This window comes from Oreochromis niloticus, linkage group LG18 (assembly GCF_001858045.2).
Source record: "Oreochromis niloticus isolate F11D_XX linkage group LG18, O_niloticus_UMD_NMBU, whole genome shotgun sequence".
Lineage (NCBI taxonomy): Eukaryota > Metazoa > Chordata > Actinopteri > Cichliformes > Cichlidae > Oreochromis > Oreochromis niloticus.
Window position 1 is genome coordinate 22,982,112 of NC_031982.2, and position 18,094 is coordinate 23,000,205.

The 18,094-nt window shown below is 39.3% G+C and overlaps 1 protein-coding gene across 4 annotated transcripts in view; it reads right to left on the reverse strand.

Moving 5' to 3' along the window:
* Positions 1–18,094, reverse strand: part of LOC100695933 (myosin IXb) — a 34,775-nt gene that overhangs the window by 3,342 nt on the left and 13,339 nt on the right. For 3 of the 4 annotated variants that reach the window (XM_005476596.4, XM_013273352.3, XM_013273353.3), the window contains 29 exons: positions 17,288–17,411; positions 16,987–17,076; positions 14,601–14,717; positions 14,186–14,320; positions 13,681–13,802; positions 12,079–12,220; positions 11,660–11,849; positions 11,384–11,453; positions 11,058–11,180; positions 10,941–10,980; positions 10,710–10,832; positions 10,443–10,523; positions 10,238–10,348; positions 9,997–10,119; positions 9,593–9,742; positions 9,273–9,415; positions 8,397–8,738; positions 6,365–6,443; positions 5,933–6,130; positions 3,481–3,566; positions 3,292–3,371; positions 2,421–2,605; positions 1,971–2,075; positions 1,641–1,811; positions 1,517–1,549; positions 1,319–1,430; positions 1,158–1,231; positions 863–1,055; positions 556–684 (listed from right to left, as the gene is read on the reverse strand). In XM_005476596.4, the coding sequence (XP_005476653.1) occupies positions 556–684; positions 863–1,055; positions 1,158–1,231; positions 1,319–1,430; positions 1,517–1,549; positions 1,641–1,811; positions 1,971–2,075; positions 2,421–2,605; positions 3,292–3,371; positions 3,481–3,566; positions 5,933–6,130; positions 6,365–6,443; positions 8,397–8,738; positions 9,273–9,415; positions 9,593–9,742; positions 9,997–10,119; positions 10,238–10,348; positions 10,443–10,523; positions 10,710–10,832; positions 10,941–10,980; positions 11,058–11,180; positions 11,384–11,453; positions 11,660–11,849; positions 12,079–12,220; positions 13,681–13,802; positions 14,186–14,320; positions 14,601–14,717; positions 16,987–17,076; positions 17,288–17,411 (3,671 nt within the window). The remainder of the gene's footprint in view (positions 1–555; positions 685–862; positions 1,056–1,157; positions 1,232–1,318; positions 1,431–1,516; positions 1,550–1,640; positions 1,812–1,970; positions 2,076–2,420; positions 2,606–3,291; positions 3,372–3,480; positions 3,567–5,932; positions 6,131–6,364; positions 6,444–8,396; positions 8,739–9,272; positions 9,416–9,592; positions 9,743–9,996; positions 10,120–10,237; positions 10,349–10,442; positions 10,524–10,709; positions 10,833–10,940; positions 10,981–11,057; positions 11,181–11,383; positions 11,454–11,659; positions 11,850–12,078; positions 12,221–13,680; positions 13,803–14,185; positions 14,321–14,600; positions 14,718–16,986; positions 17,077–17,287; positions 17,412–18,094) is intronic. The other variant, XM_005476597.4, reaches the window with a different exon arrangement.

The window sequence follows — 18,094 nt, forward strand, 5'->3', positions numbered from 1 at the left end:
GCTAAAAATAACAAGCTTAAATTCAAACCGAGCATCAGAATGCGGAAGAAAGTAGACTTTGTGGTGTGGTTGTTTGTATCAGACAGGCTGGTCTGATTGTTTCAGAAAGTGCTCATCTACTGTGATTTCTTACACAACAGTGTTTACAGAGAATGATCAGAAACCGAATGAACAGGAGTTCTCTGGCCGAAAATGCCCTGACAAGCATCTCAGAATGCCACACCTACCTGCATATTGTTACCAACTGCGTCAAACGAAGATTACATTGTCTCATTGCTCTCGTGTCAAAAAGCTCAAATCATCTCAAACTGGTTTCTTGAACAGTTAGTTCACTGTACTTAAATGACCTCCACAGTCTCCAGATCTCAATAAGATGGAGGACCTTTGGGTTGTGGCTGAGCAGGTAATTAAAAATGTGGAGAAGCTGTGTGACACTAACATGTAAACATGGAACCAAAGTCTAAGAGAATGTTTGTAGGACTTTGCAAAATCTGTGTCATAGAGAATTAAGGCATTTCTGAAAAAAAAGTGCTCAAAGTTTAAACATTTCCTCACCCACAGCATGCAGAAAGTCGTGGTAGAGGGAAAACGTCATGAGGGGGTCAGGCAGCTCTCTGAGCCAGCGTTTAATGAGGCCTGAGATGGTGTGGATCGGGTAGTTATCCAAACATACCGTCTCAGGATCTGAAGGTAAAAAACAGATCACACACACACAAAAAAACATTATACTCAAAAAGAGGTTATTTTAAATGGCTTTTTTGCCATTAGGTTCTGGAGATTTGATGACTTTTTTAGAATTTATACTCTTGTAAAATAGTTTTTCTGGAAACTTTGTGCATTTCAACTTTCATTAATTTCTTACCTTTCTGCAGAACCTGGTGAAGCTCCTTCGCTCGGCAGGCCGAGCCCGACTTGCGGTAAATCCCTTCGGTGTAGAGGCCGTGTAGCTCTACGTGCATCAGCAACGTCTCCATCACTATGGGCACGGGGTTGGCTTTACTGGTGAGGACGCACACCTGCACGCCAAAGTGAGCTGAGGCTGGTAAACTGCCATCCTATCACAAGATAAGAAGAGTAGACATGAGTCTCAAGCAATAAAAGGGAATGTTTTTATACTTATTCTTTCATACTATGATATTTAATTGAAAAATACCTACCTGCCTGGCACACCGTGTAGAGCAGTCCGTGATGATTTTGCTCAGGCATTTCTTGTGACATATCAACTTACATGCTAAAATAAAAACAGGAGGAAATCAAAGTAAAATGAAACTGTATGTTGTTTCTTAAAATGCTCATACAATTTGTCATCTTAACTCACCACTGCACATATAGGCTTTCTCCATTCCCCAGATGTAGGAGCCACACAAGTCACATGACTGCATAATGTTCACCTGGTATGTGCTGAACAGGTGATCCAGAGGACTGTCAAGCTATAGACACAAGAAATAAAGCAAGATCCTTCATGAGACTCAGCAAGATTCACGAGAAGTAAATTCAATTATGATATTTCACTTACACTTTTATCCTTTTTTCTCCTCTTCTTCAACGTCTGGAACCCAGAATTGAAATATACATATATATGAGCTGTACTCTTAAAGTATTTTAGCAACTGAGGATCGACCGAATGCAATACAATTTACCTTTGCAGGTTCAGACGCTGCTTGTTTCTTTGTGGCCCTGATGAAGCCGTCCAGCACAGACTGGAAGAGGTTTACCACCATTGGAACTTCTCCCTTTTCAGTGCTTCCTGCTAGCGTGGTCACCTTGTTATGGAAGCTTTTCATCAGATCTTTGTAGCGAATCTGAGGCTTCTGTTGGTGCCAACGGAAGTGCAGTTATTCAGCATTTTATTTTCAAGCTATTTGGTCAGTAAAAGTGTAAAAAATGAAGATTTTCACAAGGAAAACATGAAAAAGCTGCCCTCCATATTCCTCTGTCATTTGAGCCAACAAGTTAAAACACTGACTGACCTGGACAGAGTACATGCCTTTGATGTTCTCTCTGAACTGCATCGTGGCTGTGAGAAAAATCATCTCAGCTGGCGACAGATCCTTTCTAGTTTGCAGCTCATTCACCTGATGACAAAGGTGAGGAAAGTGTGAACAACTAGAAGTTTTTCTAAACGTGGATAGCCGATATCGAAGCTGAAGACAGGAAATAATGTGCTAAATATGGACAATATTTACTGTTAAAAAAGGCATTTTATAAATGACTTGTAAATCTGGTTTTAAGGTTGTGTAAAATAACTGGGCTGGCTATAACTGTGACCCATTTCATGTTGCCCATCTATGTGTACAATGATAATCTACCTAAGAAGTAAGTCCTGAAAATAGCACATTTGTGGTATAAACGAGAGAGTCGTGTGGGTTTAAACTCAAGTTAGAAACCTGCTCCTTCTCCCTCTTAAGTTGTGATCTCACCTGATTCCCAAGGAACTCATCCAGGTTTCGTAGCTCCTTGGTGTCAGTAACCTCTTGGTCCAGAGAGGAGTCCCACTGCAACGCCCGTGTGGCACGGCTGATTCGAATGGTGGGGTTACGATTTGATTTCGCACTGTTTTGGTTTGTCGTTTGGTTAGAATGTGAAGTGTGCTTGGACAAGGTGACTGTTGGGAGCAAAAGGACAGATAGCAATATTAGTAATGACAATACAATAAGATTTGACTTAACTGAAGGTTAAATCTTGTAATTTTAATGAAATGCTTATGCTTAAAAGAAACTGATATTATCTAGCCACATACACCTCTCTTTAAGTTTTCGTTAATTCACTGAAAATGTTCTTTCTTTAACCAAAATTTCTATAGTAAATCATGAAAAACAGGAACTTTTTTGCCATTTAACGGTTTATCTGTTACTTAACTATGTTGGTGTAGTAGGAATGGACGTAGAGGAGGTCTTTATCCAACAGTTAAAGCTATAAAACTTATGCATATACAGTTAGAAATCCAACATTTTTTGACCTCCTTAACATTTTCCAAAGCCTTCCAAAGGGCCAGACTGGAGTTTTTGTCATGCCGATTTTGGCTCTGTGGTCTTTTGTGTGACACTGCTGCTTTAAGAGCTATTACACTAAACAGAACAAGTGTGTCAACCAGTGGTATGACAATACACAAGGTAAACCATGATAGTGAAGACACAACATTTACTTCCCTTTCTTCTCCATTTCCACACAAAAAATGACTTTAAATCTCTCCACAGCCCATTTAAAGTTTACTACATGTTTGTCATTAAAGTGTCAGCAGCGTTGCATTCTATAAATACATTGAATCTGCATTTCCAGACTTGTGGTTACCTGCTTTATCTGTTGGAGATTCACTGCTGGGGGATATTCTGGGTGCCATTTTCCTCAGAAATTTACCGAGAGACCAAGTCCTGCAAAAAAGACAACCTGCATAAATTCCATGTAGCATAATATCAAATTATCTCAGAATGTTAATGTTGGATTTTGAATTTTTATAAATTAACAGAGTGAGGGCTTCACCTATCAGGGGTGCTGGTGTCGTGATGTCCTACGCTGTCCTCATTGGTGTAGTGGATTGGAATGCAGAACCTTGAGCCATCTGTTATCTGAAAGATAAAGATTAAAAACTACAGCACAAATTGTGTAAAGAAGCCAACAACAACAAAACAAATCACGTTCTGATCCAAAGTGACAGTCGCTCCTTTCCCCCCCACCGCGTTCCCCTGCTGCGCCAGCACCAATATCATCTGAAAGGCTTACATTTAAATTTACAAGTGCCTCCACCAAACCACACCCAATGCACATGATATAACTGCAGCACAATAGTGACAAGTCCATCACCATATTCAGTCATCAAGCACACTTTACCGCACTGCCTCCTGCCACCAGCTAAACTTTGACCTCTTTTGCTTTTATTAATTTGTCTTTTTCTGTGAATTTTTGAGCAGATCCTGGTTAGTTTGGTTAAAAAATTCAAACTGCATTTTTGCATGTTAAGTAGAGCTGCCACGATTAGTCGACTAATCACGATTACGTTGACAATCAAAATCGTCTAATGACTAATTTAATAGTCGACGCGTCGTTTGAAGCTTTGTAAGATCGTGAAAGACGCAGGAAGAAGTAGTAGGATTTAAGAGTGTAATAACAGACTGAAACAGAAGATGGCAGCAATGCATCTACAAGGATGCCAGCTTCCGTTAAATGCCAAAGAAGAAGAAGCAATCTCCGGTATCTTAGCTGTGTCCAAATTCAGAGGCGTCTTTTGCATCTTTCGGAAGCTGCATTTGTAGGTCGATTACTAACAGCGACGCGACGAAGGATATCCAAATTCGAAGACTCCTCCAAATGCTGCCGACAAATGCGTCCTCTTTTTACCAGATTTGGGTCGGGTGTCTTTTTGGGTCACAAAATAAACTTTTAAGATATTTTCAGGTGAGAATGTAGCTGTGTAAACTTCAAATATTCGCTCGATTTATCAAGACATCACATATTTGCATAAGTGCCCTGACGTTTTCGGAGACGTCTGTTACCCACCAGCTAGATAGCAAGCCGGGTGGTCAAGGCTCACTAGAGCCGGTGTTCCAGATTAACTGGTGTCGCAGATCAACTGGCGTTGGTCGAACAGATGTGTGATAGACTTGCTTTTAAGGAGCCGCTACCGACAAGCCAGCAAATAAACACCAAATATTTCATCTGTGACATTTGTGATATGACCTCAAACACAGTCCGTCAGTCTCGTTGCTGCTGAACAACAAAATGTTTAAAAATGTTGCCAGTTTACCTGGTGATATTCTCATACACGAGGCAATCGCGAAAACAGCAATCAATTAACACCACGCTGTTGCTGTTCACAGGACAGCAAGAGTAAACAATCGGTAGAATCTTGTATTCGTTATTGTTCCCCAAGTTTTATTACTCCGATTTTAGCGTTTTTGCTTCACAACTAAAGTGTGCATTTTACTTTGTGTACACTCAAATGGAGTGGAGTCGAGCACTTACACCTGGAGCATTCAAATCTATACTATAACTACTGTTATAGTTTTCACACAGCTGAATAAACGTCAAACAGAAAACCGATTAAACAGAAGTTTGAGATATTAGAGAGTTTACTCCAGTGTCCTGTTATATTTGAGGGAGCAAAGGGCAGATGGCTGAGCGTATTAAACTCCACCGAGACAATCTACAAATTTCATTAAAAGTTTAATAAACTATCATCATGTCTTTATTTTTAGTTAGCACATACCTTAAACACTTCAAGCTATAAGCTAATGATAGTTATATAAGAGCAGATGCATGCTGGTGCAATAAGCTGTACGTTTTACGTCCAATGGATGCACGATCTGATTAGTCGACTAATCTCAAAAATAATCGGTGACTAACAAAATAGTCGTTTGTGGCAGCCCTAATGTTAAGCAGTCATTAATAGACCAGGTTGGCTCTGTAAAGAGTAAATCAACAAGTCATATTTGCATATATGCATTATCAGGGTCAAGGGGAACATATGTTACTTTAATATGTACAATTCCTTATAGTTAAATATTAACAGAAGTTTCAGTCCACAACTAAAAAGACTTGATAATGATTTAATAAATCAAAACTGATTTAATAATGGCTGTCTATTAAATACTGTATGTTAGTTTGTGTTGCATAATCATAACGACAAGAAGTGACTAAACACACTGACATCAGAGCACATAATAATATTCTTCTCATATTCTAGGGGTCTGTCCTTGCTGACCATCTGCTCATTTTGGGTGGAAAGACAAAAAGATCAGAAATGAGCTTTAAAAACGGGTTTTAATATTTCCCTTCTGCTTGAAAGCAACTGCCCATTTTTCACTGTCCTGGCCTGCACAGCAGAAATCAGAAGTCCCAGAACAATCCAAGCTATCCAACCATTTGGTACATACACATGCAAAAGTTGCATGCAGAGAAGAGTTCTGGTTGGCAAAAACATCCCTATATCCAGTACCTCGACCTGGGATTTGAGGTCCCGGACATCGGCGCTACTGGCCAAGCTCGTCAGACTGGCCACACAGGGACTTATGGGCGGCAGCGGAAAGCTCCAGTACTCGCCCTCCTTGGAGCCAGCAAAGTTACACATCAAACCACTGCGGGCGTAGGCTAAGCGCCGCTTGTGTTTCTTGCGCTTGCGGACCCGGACCTTCACCTAATTGGGCCAGGGAAAGTGATGAGGTACGAGGTCTGTGAGACCTCCTTTGATGTGCAAGAAGCCTCCTTTCATGTGTTTTTCACTGTAACATGAGCTCACACTACACAAAGCTACAACACTATCATATATGCAGCAAGGACACTGACAATCACTCAATAAGAGCACAAAAATAATAAAGACATTTTAAATTGAACTTTTTAGGTCAATCATTGATACAGGAGCTGATGTTACCTCGTTGACTGAAGATGAGCTGTCAGAGCCTGATGAGCTGATCTTGGAAAGTTCATCTGCAGACATGGACTTTTTGTTGCTGTTTGTAGTGGAAATAAAAGCAACAAGTGAGTGTTTGACTAAATATAAAACACTTTCCAATCATTATTAATAGCATGAGAATCTACACTTTAGGATATTTTGGCAGAAACACTTATTCAAGATGCTTAAACAGAAAGCATGTCATACAGTTAGGCCCATAACTATTTGGACAACGGTACCATCTTTGTAGTTTTGTCTTTTTAGTTTTGAGTCGGACTGTGCAGACTTTGGTTGTACCAGAAGTATTGTACAGGGTTTAGGAATTACAGCCTTTAAAAAGACAAAAAAACAAACAAACAAAAAAACCACATACAGTCCCCCATTTTCAGAGGCTCAAAGGTAAATGGACAAACTGACATAATTTCAGGTGATTTCATCTGTCCAAAAACTTTTTTGTTTTCTTTTCCAGAACCGTGCTAACCTTATCAAGTTTAATACCCTTCTTTGCCTCAGTGTAAACCCGCTGCTTTTATTGCGCCATTCATTGGAAGCGAATGGCAGAACCTGCTGCTGTTGTGCTTTTTGTTCATTTTACTAACTTTATCTCCCTCTAAAGTTGTTTCTTTTTGGCTCACATTCAAGCAAATGAAGTGGCTGTCTTTTGTTTCCCTCAGTCTTTCAAAGTCAAGATCTAAAAGCCTACTACTTGTCTTCCTTTGCACTCTCAATGACAGAGAATTTCCAACACCTGATTCAACAATGATGATGTGACTGCCCGGAGCAAAGTCTGAAATCCCAGCTGGGATTTGAAATCTAGAGCTGTTCTAACAATCATCAGGGAGCATGTGATCTTTGTGGAATATAAAATGGACCAGCTCTGGTGAGCCGATTAACACCAGAGGGAACAAAGAGTGCAGTTTGATGCGCTTTACATGAAGACACACTCTCACTTCCCGGACCACAGTGTGACCTTCCATGGCTTCAGGACTTTTCAGGCAGAGTGGGATGTTGATTGCGTAACAATTTCCTGCAGAAATGCATCCGTGTTACTCGGTAAGGGAATTTGTCATTGCTACTGGTGTTTGGATCCAGTGTGAATCCACACACTGTTTGGATTCCTCTGTCAGCTGATGCGGAGGTCATCCAAGTAACTGTGGCTGTGAATAATGACCATCCGCTGCACCACATAATGGAGATGCAACTGATCACTTTCTCAAACATCTGTTTGCACTGTGCTGCCACAAAGACAGACTCAGAAAACCTCGGTCATACCGCACGCCCTACATTCATTTTGGGTTTAAGCTCCTCGCTGAATCATTTAGATTTTGACTCTCTGAGCTCTTCACTGTTTAACTGAACTCCTTCTTTAGTGTAACTTTCAACTTTCTCTTTTTTTTTTTTTTTTTTTTTTAAAGCTGCAGTAACAGACATTTTCCCAGCTATTGTCTCATCTTCACCCTATTCACGTTCATGAAGGCGTCTTTTGATTGCAGACTTTGACAATGATACGCCTTCCTACTAAAGAATGTTTTGGACTTGCTGGGAGAGGTTTTTCTTAGCTAAGGAAAAAATGTGTCTCCCATTTTGGGCCTTTTGGTGTGCTTTGCACTCCCTACTCTTTAAAAATTTATTGGATTTGTTGATGTGGCCACTCCTAAAGTTTCAACAATCTCTTGGTGGGTTTCTTTTGAGCCTAACAATGGCCTCCTTCACCTACATCATTGTCTCACTGAGCCTCACGATCAGATTTTCAGTGAAAATCTACAAAATACCAGTTTGACACTTATCTGCTTAATTGGTCACTGAAGAATGAGGAAACAGGCTTCAACATCCTATTAAACTTTTACTTTTGAGTCTTTGTGAGCTCAAAGTCTGCACTTCAAAAACATCAACAATAAAAATGTGCTGTGGTGGTTGCCCAAATTTGGACCTTGGACCTAACACTGTATTCAAAACATTTTTCTGAGGTCATATTAGCAGAACCACTGACTTTAGAAGTTGAAAAACTTACTGAAATTTATTTCTCCTATGATTTCTTTGCCGGAGTACTTCAGAACCTGAATCTTCTTCACTATGTCTGTCCTTCCACCTCTCGGCCTTCTCCTTGAATCCATCGATATCCTTGTAGCGCAGAGGTGTGTTTCCCTTAGTGTTGCTGGTGGGGTCATTGTTAATGGAAACTAGATCTACAGGGACGGAGAAGGGTCTGGTGAGTGATGGAGGGGATCTGCCTTGACGTTTCTCCTTGCTTCTGTCCCGCTGTACAGCATGACTATCGACTGGGTCAGGCTGCAACATCCTGTTTGGACTGAGCTCCATTTTTTCCTGCCTCTTCAACTCCCTTTTTCCAAAGCTGTTATAAAAAAAAAAAAAAGAAAAAAAGAAAAAAAAGAAATGAAAACGAATCCTAACAGTTTTTAACTGCTAAATCCTCATTTTACCTGAAATTTATTATTAAACCAGAGACCATCTTGCTGCCGTAAAGCTATCACAGATACAGCAGATTAGTACATATCGTATCATGTCCTACTATTATTTAGCCACCAGAGGGCACTGACAAGCATATTTTTCAAATGGTGCATTTCAACGTACATACCCTGATAAATGCATGCTTTTAAAAATAGATAAACTGGATTGTCAAGGGCACGTGTTTATGAGCAAACACAGATTTTCTTATAATATTAATCTGAAATCATCTACTGCTTGCTTGCATGCCCTTGAATGCAGCACTCGGCGCCAGATAAATGAGCCTAATGCACTGAGTGTGCGATACATCATCAGTTCAAAGAGATCAATCAGTGTAATGCTCACAATCTGAGTAATGACATATCTGAATAATAACTGCAAGAGCTGTTACTCCTGTAATGGACTTCAGCGATGTCAGTACCTTTCCCGTCCGACCCGGTCTTGGGAGCCGCTGTCATCCTGCTTCCACTCCGTGTGTTTGGACGCCTCCATGGACGTCCTCCATGCTGCCTGCATCAATGTAGCGGTTCGATTTTGGGTCAGAGAAAACTGACGCCATCTCCTCTGTAAGAGCAGAAATACTATTTTAGCTTTATTCTATATGTTTTGGACTTTGAGGAACATTTTAAGTTACTGGTGGAGCAAGAAAAAAATAAGAACCTAAGTGACCCAAATCGTACTGGCTCAGCCTCAGAGTTTTTTGTTTTTGTTTAGCAGTGAGCATAAACAAAAGTGCTGCACCTGTATGATCATTGTAGCATCTCTTTTCTCCAGAAAGTGGAACCTTATGAGGCACGTGCGGAACCAGCGCTGCAGCGTGATGATGCAGCGCATCACTTCTTTGTTGAGTGTGTCTTGAAGCAGTTGCCGTTCCTTTTCCTTAAGGAAAACCTGAATAGATAAGAAGATGACATGCATATAATAAATGCAGAAACATTTGTGCAGTTAACTCTTCTCTAGATTTTAGCACACACACACCCTGCTTCTCTGACATTTATGTGCATTTATTAGTTTACTTATGTCAGATTTCTAAAATGTGTTATTGTAATTCTGAAATTGCAGTTATTAATGAAAGTGTTTAAAGGGAGACCAGAGGCAATTTAATATGGGGGCTGATTGGTTTGAAAAGTGATTTTGTGATCTACCTTTGTTTTTCCTATTTGGTAGGTCTTCTTATCCAAATCCATCCTTTCAAACAGAGCAGTAATGTGCTCTGGAGTTGCAGCAGTTCCTTGTGGAAACAAAATCCTAAACTTCTCAACAAATTCCTGCCATCGAGAGAAAAACCGCATCAGAAGATGAAAACGAATGAATCAGTTGTTCCTTTCCTGAGGATGATTATCTATATACATTTATAAGTCGAATCACATTAAAAGGAATGCCCACCTCAAATGTGTATTTGGCACTGTAGCCAGACTTCTGGATGTGAACTATCTGCAGTAAGCCTGTATACCTGATTTGGTTTAGGACAAGTTTATCATCAAAGCACAGCTCCTTCTGTTTAAAAAGAAAAAAAGAAAAAAAGATTTAGTATCTTATTCAGTGAAACGTATAAACTTCATAATGATGACGCCACAGATACACAGATTACCTTTTCAGCATTGGCGCACACACAGAAAATGAAGAAAGGCTCGGCTTTTACAATTCTGTCCATCAGAGTTGTGAGTGATGCCTGCAAGAAGCATACAAACAGTGAGCAACTTTTCATTAAAGTACTTCATCTTAAACAGAAACAGAGTTTTTAAGCCTTTCTGATAGGTTGTCACTTAGTTATATGGAGGATATCATCGTTAAGAATGACATAGTATTAAAATGTTTCCACACCAGGGATAGTTTAGACGTTATGCTGAAGACAAACCTGGAACTGACAGCCGACTGTAGAGGGATTTGACTTTCGGTGAGGATGGAAGATGGATTTGCTGGTTAGGTCGTGCCCCGTGAGACCAATAATGTGTCGGAGAGAACGCAAATCAACAAGGTTCTGTTTGATGAAACATAAATATAACTGTGAGCTTCCTGACTCTAAAACAAAATCAAAGCCTTTTCATAAAGAATCAGTTAACATCCATGAGTTATAATGAGGCTTTACCTTTGGAATAACCTGCTTCTGTCGACCGCTTTTCGTTCTCCTGCAGAAAACAGACAGAAAGAGGATTATGAAAAAATGTTATATATAATATGGGTGTTTAAACAAAAGCAAACTCACCTTTTCGGCCCAGTACTGCAGACAGGCTGGCTGGTTTGGTCGTGACCCATGGCCAAAAAATCAAATACATCAACGGGTCGTTCATCAGAGTGATCAAAGGAGAAATCCAGACTCGTGCTGGTACTGCAAGAATCAGAGAACCTCTAACTTTATCAGCACAGAGCCGTTCCTATGTTTTGTTTTGTTTACTTATATTACCACGTGAAACTTTTAACTCACGATGTTATGCTTTTAATTCATCATCTAACCGACATGTGTCTTGTTGGTAACTGCATCGAGACCAATTCCCAATATGTGCCATTCATGTACTTGTGTGTTATATTTACCTGGATAGCCGAGTTAAAGTACTCCGGCGCTTTTCCTGTATCTCTTTTAAAGACTTCCGCCTTGCACCAGCTGTGGCGACAGTGAAGCAAGTTAGTTGTACATTATAACAAAAATGAGAAACATTTCACTCAAAGAAACTCGACTGTCTGGATAAAGACTGACAAACTCATTAAAGAAGAAAGTCAAACAAAGGTGCCAATGTTGTCCTACAAAGGAAATTCACTTTTTTCTTTGCTTTTTTTAAGATAACTGTCAACCATAACTAAACTACCCACTTAATTCTTCCCGCCGGCGTCCCAGCTTCTTGAATACTGTGAGGATGCGGACGGCTGCTCGGAGGACACCCCATCTGAACTGTGCTTCCGGGCTGGAAGCAACCAAGTGATGGATGAAGGAGCGTTCACTGCTCCGCAGAAGTGATATGACGTCAGGACGCATGTGCTCTGTGTTTTTCTTTCTGAAGTCCTAATGAACGAGAAATATTATTGATCAGTACACCGCCGTGTGCAGTTCACAGCCTTCACAGTGTTTACACATGTCTGACACTAAAAACTAACAATGCTTCCACAGTTTTCTCTGCGGAGGGAATTAATGATTTACTTGGCTGCAAAGAATTTTTTTCCCCCCCACCACACACACTTCCTTATCAAACAAGGTTACTGCAAAGCCAAAAAAAGGAAGAATTTAACTCCACCTTGATGTGATATTTAACCCTCCCAGCAAAGTGTTGAATCACAAAAGTTGGCTCTGTGTGTGGAGATGGTTTGAAGTATGGGTTGTCCCGATGCTGCTTCTTTATCTTGTCCAGGAGACTCTTGTCTGTGGCCTCAGTGAGGCTGAAGAAACACAGTGAGAAAGAAAAAATACATGACATATGGCAGCAGTCCCCAACCTTTTTTGGGCCAACAGTATTTTTACAGAACGGCCTTTAAGGTGTCGCGGATAAATACAACAAAATAAAACCAGTACCGGTACCCAAAAAACCCTCCCCGAAGATTTATTGATAACACCCAGGAAAAGACCCAGGGAAACCGAGTTAACAATAAAAAACGCTAACAAAAAAAATAAAAATGATCAAAACCAATAAAAACCCTGAAAACCATAAATTTTACACCAGAGCCTCAACTGTGATGAACTGAATCATCTCTACCTGTTATTAGCTGCGATTTGCCCGAAAAACAATTCAAACTGAATTTTTATTTAACTCCTTTTTAATTTACGCGCGTTCACTAATTAAATCAAGTGTACTTGATTAATTTTTTTTTTCATTACAATAACGGGTTACAATCATTAAAATATATAACCATTTGAATATGTGTACAACATGTTTTAAACAAAAATAAACTTCAATTAATTTTAATTACTGAACACTTGAATGAATTTTACTACAATAAAATGAACACTACACATGAACTACAGCCGCATTAATAAAAACAATGATTACACACAGAATTATGTCACATATATCAAAGTGTGTTTCACCAGGTCAAGTAAAAGCCCGTCTGAACTTGTTTTTACTGCACTAAAAACTTCTTAAAAGTGTGACGAAAAGCGAAAATGAAGAAACAAAACAATCTGAATATGTGCAAAATAAAATTAAAACTGCCCAGAATGTGAGCTGCCTCGCTGGAGGTTTGCGCTCTCGGATACTTCTTTGATTTCAGTATATTTTTGGTAACAAATAAACTGATGCAAAAGGCAAAAAGTTTAACTTGTCTGCTAATACATAACTAAAGTATAAAGTATGTCCTCACAGAAGTTATAATTGTCATTATAGGCTATTCATTAATCCAAAATTTCTATTTTAACTACATTACCGTGTGATTAAACAATGAAATAGTTTCAATAATGTAAATTTTATTTGTTTCTTAAAAAAAAAAAAAAAAAAAAAAAAAAACTACCAATATTAACAAAAAGAAACTAAGATTTCACACTAGTTTTAAAAAACATTTTAGTGAAAAAAAAAAAAGAAAAAAAAAGGGTTGATTAAAAAAAATCAAAGTAAAAAACAATATTTTTTTTACATAAAACAAATTAAAATATAGTAAAAACATGTCATAGTTTTTTTCCCTACACAGCCAGCCTGAGGTGGCTTTAAAAGTAGTGAAATATTTTCTGTGTCTTGACAGTGTAATTAGAGTGTAAAACGAACACCTGAACTAATTAGACATTTTTATGTAACAAACCAATAATTTCAACAAGCAAATCAACCATGGAAACTGAAAACAAATTTTTAAAATGAAATATAGATACAAAAAAACCCCAATAAGGTCTACAGTAGTATGAGTTCACTTACCTGCTCTCCTTCTCCAGCAGGTCGAAGAGTCCGATCGACTTCTTGTCGAACAGCTGAACGCAGTCGGTGTTGTCGCTGAACTCGATGTTTTTCCAGGCAATGCCCTCGGCCGCAAACTCCTCCTGGTATTTATCATAACACAAATACGCAATCATGTCAGGTGTTAATGTGAATCAGTCTTCCAAGCTCAGGAATGCTGTTAGTAACACAGTGTCGCAATGCGTTACTTTCCGCAAATTTCAATTTATAGCACATACTCAATTTGTTGTCTGACTGCTCAATATTCTTTGATTTGAAAGTAAAGAAAAGAGAAAAACAGAAAAAAAATGTTAAAAAAATGTGGCCATTGAGTGCATGTTGTAAAACATGCCAATATGTGTGTGTGTGAAATGCTGTGAAGAAGAACGTATTTCAGAACTTGCCGGTTAAGCACATGCGTATGGTGTGTCCAGTTATAATAATGAAAAGAACTTTTTTTGTTGTAAATTTGTATAAATAAACCTACTTGCTCAAGCCTGAAGATGTTCTGGTTGATGTAACATTGCAGTGTCTCGTTGGCGTAGTTGATGCACAGCTGCTCAAAACTGTTTGACTGGAGGTTTTCAAACCCAAACATATCCAGGACACCGATGGACAAACACTAAAAACAAAACAGCAATCCAGACAAATTCAAAGGCAGCATACTCAAAAGTGTTAATCTATAAGCTAAATATTACACGGACCTGTTCCATTTTAAAAAAGCACATATATTAATGGATTTATTTGAATCTAATTGTACAAAAACGATTAGATTCAAATAAATCTAAATGAATCTAAAGTGAAGCAGCCTGGCAGGAATGAATTTGGATATGGAAAAGTAAGGAAAGGGTATGGCTTTTCATCTCAATTATATCGTTATTATATTGAATCATGCAACTCACTGAGACGGACTCCTCCATGTCTCGTCTGTTCATGGTCGCATGGTTGATGTGAAGGATGATCCAGTCAAACAGAGCGCCGTATAAAGATTTGGCCATGGAGTCTCGCATTGCGACGGCCTGAAAGCACAGGAATGTAAGATTATAGTCGCATAATATTAGCATCCCGAGTTTCAAAACAAGCTTTTCAGTATAAAAAGGGAGTCCTTCCTTTCTACCCTGATGTGTTTACATGCCTCTTCTGTACGGCTTTAACTTGCCTGCTCTTTCCCAGAGTTTGGGTATAGTCATCACGGTAGAAGACCGTGACCCTCACCTAATTGCGGTGAGAATAGGGATGGGTATTGATAAGATTTTAACGATTCCGATTCCATTTTCGATTCCGTTTAACGATTCGATTCTTTATCGATTCTCTTATCGATTCTTATTTTTAAAAAGGAGAACACTAAGGTCGATTAGCTTAGAATTTTGTTTTATATCTTCTCTGTGAACAAGATAGAAATTTAGGAGTAACATGGCCTTATAAACCCAACAGTGAGATCTTAAGAGATCCAGCCTATGGCTCTTCAATGGGGTGTCACAGGGTCCCCGGGGAAAATTGTAAATGTAAAATAATAAAATAAATATTCTTCTGTAGCAATAACAAAGTATAACATAAATTATTCTGTAGCAATTACACAAGAATATTCAGTAATGTCCCTGCCTACAATTAAACACATTCACTTAGCATCTGCTGTGGCAAATGGCTGCAAGGTTTTTACCACAAACTTAGTCATTGCTCGGTGACATTCGGGCCTGAAAAGAGACGCTACCGGTGGACTGCAGCGACAACTGCCAGCGAGCGCCAGCCAGACTGTCTGTCTCTCTCATCACGGTCACCTAAATGCAGCGCACAGTAATGGCAGGTTTTGTAATAAGGCAGATCGCGCTAACATAATATGCACTGTTAGCTGATTATTTACCTGCTGCATTAACAGGAGAGGACGTGCAAACGTTACCGCTGCTGCTGGGTTGAGATTCACGAGTCCAGAGCGGAATTAAAAACACGACATTCATTTAAGGTTATCGCGTGTTTTGTGAGCAAATGCTTTTGCATATTCGTAGTGTTTCCTCCCTTAAATGAAATATCTACTTTGCAAGTATTGCAAGTTGCCCTGTTGTCATCCGTTCTCGTAAAGTATAACCAAACTTTTAAGCGTTTGAGCCGCTTAGGCGCCGTGTTTCCTGCCAGGTACGCTCCGACGCTCCGCAACGTGGTGACGTCATTCGGGGCGACTGGAATCGATAAGGGAATCGTTTGCAAAAATGGCAAACGATTCCAAGGAATTGAAACAGTGGGAACCGGTTCTCAACAAGAACCGGTTTTCGATACCCATCCCTAGGTGAGAATAACCAACAACAAATGATTGCTCATCGGGAAATTGTTGAATCACTAATTTTGCAGCGTCTATACCTTGTTGTGTAATGTGCCTGAGGCGTGTTTTCAACTGGCACTATAGAAATAGACTACCCAGTAGAACGGAATACGATGCTGAAGTGTCTCAAACTTGCATTCTTTCATTTATTTTAGGGCAGCGGTCCCCAACGCCCGGGCCACGGACCGGTATTGGTACGTGAGTCGTTCGGTAACGGTCCGCGAGAGTTGAGGCTCGGGTGTGAAATTTATGGTTTTCAAGGTTTTTATCATTAACTTGGTTTCCCTGAGTCTTTTCTCATGTTGTAGTTGTGTGTCCGATTTAAAAAAAATTTTTACACGTTACCATAGCGACCAGAGAGCATTAAGGGGCAGATGGGAGGATGTCACTCTTATTGTTGTTGGCGCATTTCAGGAGGACGCTGCTAATAAAATTACACAATTACACACTGAATTCGTGTTTATTATTATATTTACAAAATACCACAGTTTTGTCTTGGTCGTATCATTTTATCTTGTTGTATTTATCTGTGACACATTAAAGGCCGGTCCATGAAAATATTGTCTGACATTAAACTGGTCCGTGGTGCAAAAAAACGTTGGGGACTGCTGTTCTAGGGGTTTAATTCTATAAAAGTCTGAGAGAAACAGTGCTCAAGCCCCTTGATCTATAATCTTAGCAACACTTTTCCTCATGAGTTGTAAATCTTGGTTCCTGTAAGAGTCAGAATGGAGACTACATTTGGATTTTATTTTCAGCTTCATAGACAGAGTCTAGTCATCTTGATGATGATGACACTAAACATGCTGAGGCTTGAGGCTTCATAAAAAGAAACTAACCAACTACTGGGTGACATCAGGGTGGCATCATCTATCTCTTCTATATAGCTGATGATTAAAAGGTGACTTTAATGTAGGAAGAAGGAAATAAAAGTTGAATTGTAAAATTAAAGATGAAGTTAACATTTAAACTACCTCATCTAGTGTGTACGGTAAAGCTATGGTGAAGCTGGCAGTTATCATTTTTCTCTTGATCAAAGTATTCACCAGTGATTCCTCTTCCACCTGGAAACAAAAAGAAATACATAAGCATTGAGGCATTTCTTCAATCTTCTGCAAATGCAACTAAAATTACAGGCTGAGACATGTTTATTTACCTGATGCAGTTTATTTTTCATTTTCTCTGGGACTTAACTGGACATTTCAAGTGACCATCACAAATGTAGCAGTACGCAGTACACTGCAGTAACACTACATCAGCTGTTTCTGAACATACCTTCAACAGGTCTGACAGTATAGACAAGACTTCAGGAGGTCCAACCTCCAAACCCGGAGGGTCCTCTGACTGAGTGAATGTGACGTTACCCAAGTGGAGGAGGGCAGAGAGGATGGAAAATATGCTGCACATTGGACAAAAACACAGTCAGTTAATCTTATCAAAGGTAAGAACTAAATGTCCACATTGTCATATCATATCACAAAATTTCAATTTTAATATAATCCGTATCTGTAATATAATCTGTCCATTCATCCTCGTCTGCTTCCTCCCACAGTCCAAAGACCTGAATGGATTGTGGGAGGAGACTGGTGTACATGGAGAGAACATGCAAAGTCCACACAGATGGATTCAAACCCAAGGGCCTGTCTTGGGGCAGGCTCTAGCCCTCCGCCCCTTTAATTAAATAAGTAGAAGAAAATTGATGGATAGATTTTTAGTTTTTAAGTGTTCATATTAAAGGTGGTCAGTGTTCCTTAAAACCTCAGATTGCTCTAAATGACACTGGCAACATCTTCAATGTAGTCATCTCAGCAAAACCCAAAAAACAAACGTATGAGCTAAATAGGGATTACTTAAAACCGTGAACCATGCAAAGTTAATCTAGTTGTGCCCAAAACCAAATGAGACAGCCAAAGGACACACAATTACTTTTACATTATTGTTTAAACTTTGTCTTTTCCTCAATCTTATCCACACATCACTGATGAACTGGTGGCATATTTAACATTGCTTTGTTGCTCTAAATATATCAGTGCTGCCTTTCGGGACATGCAGTGCTACTGATACCTTACATTATCTTAAGAG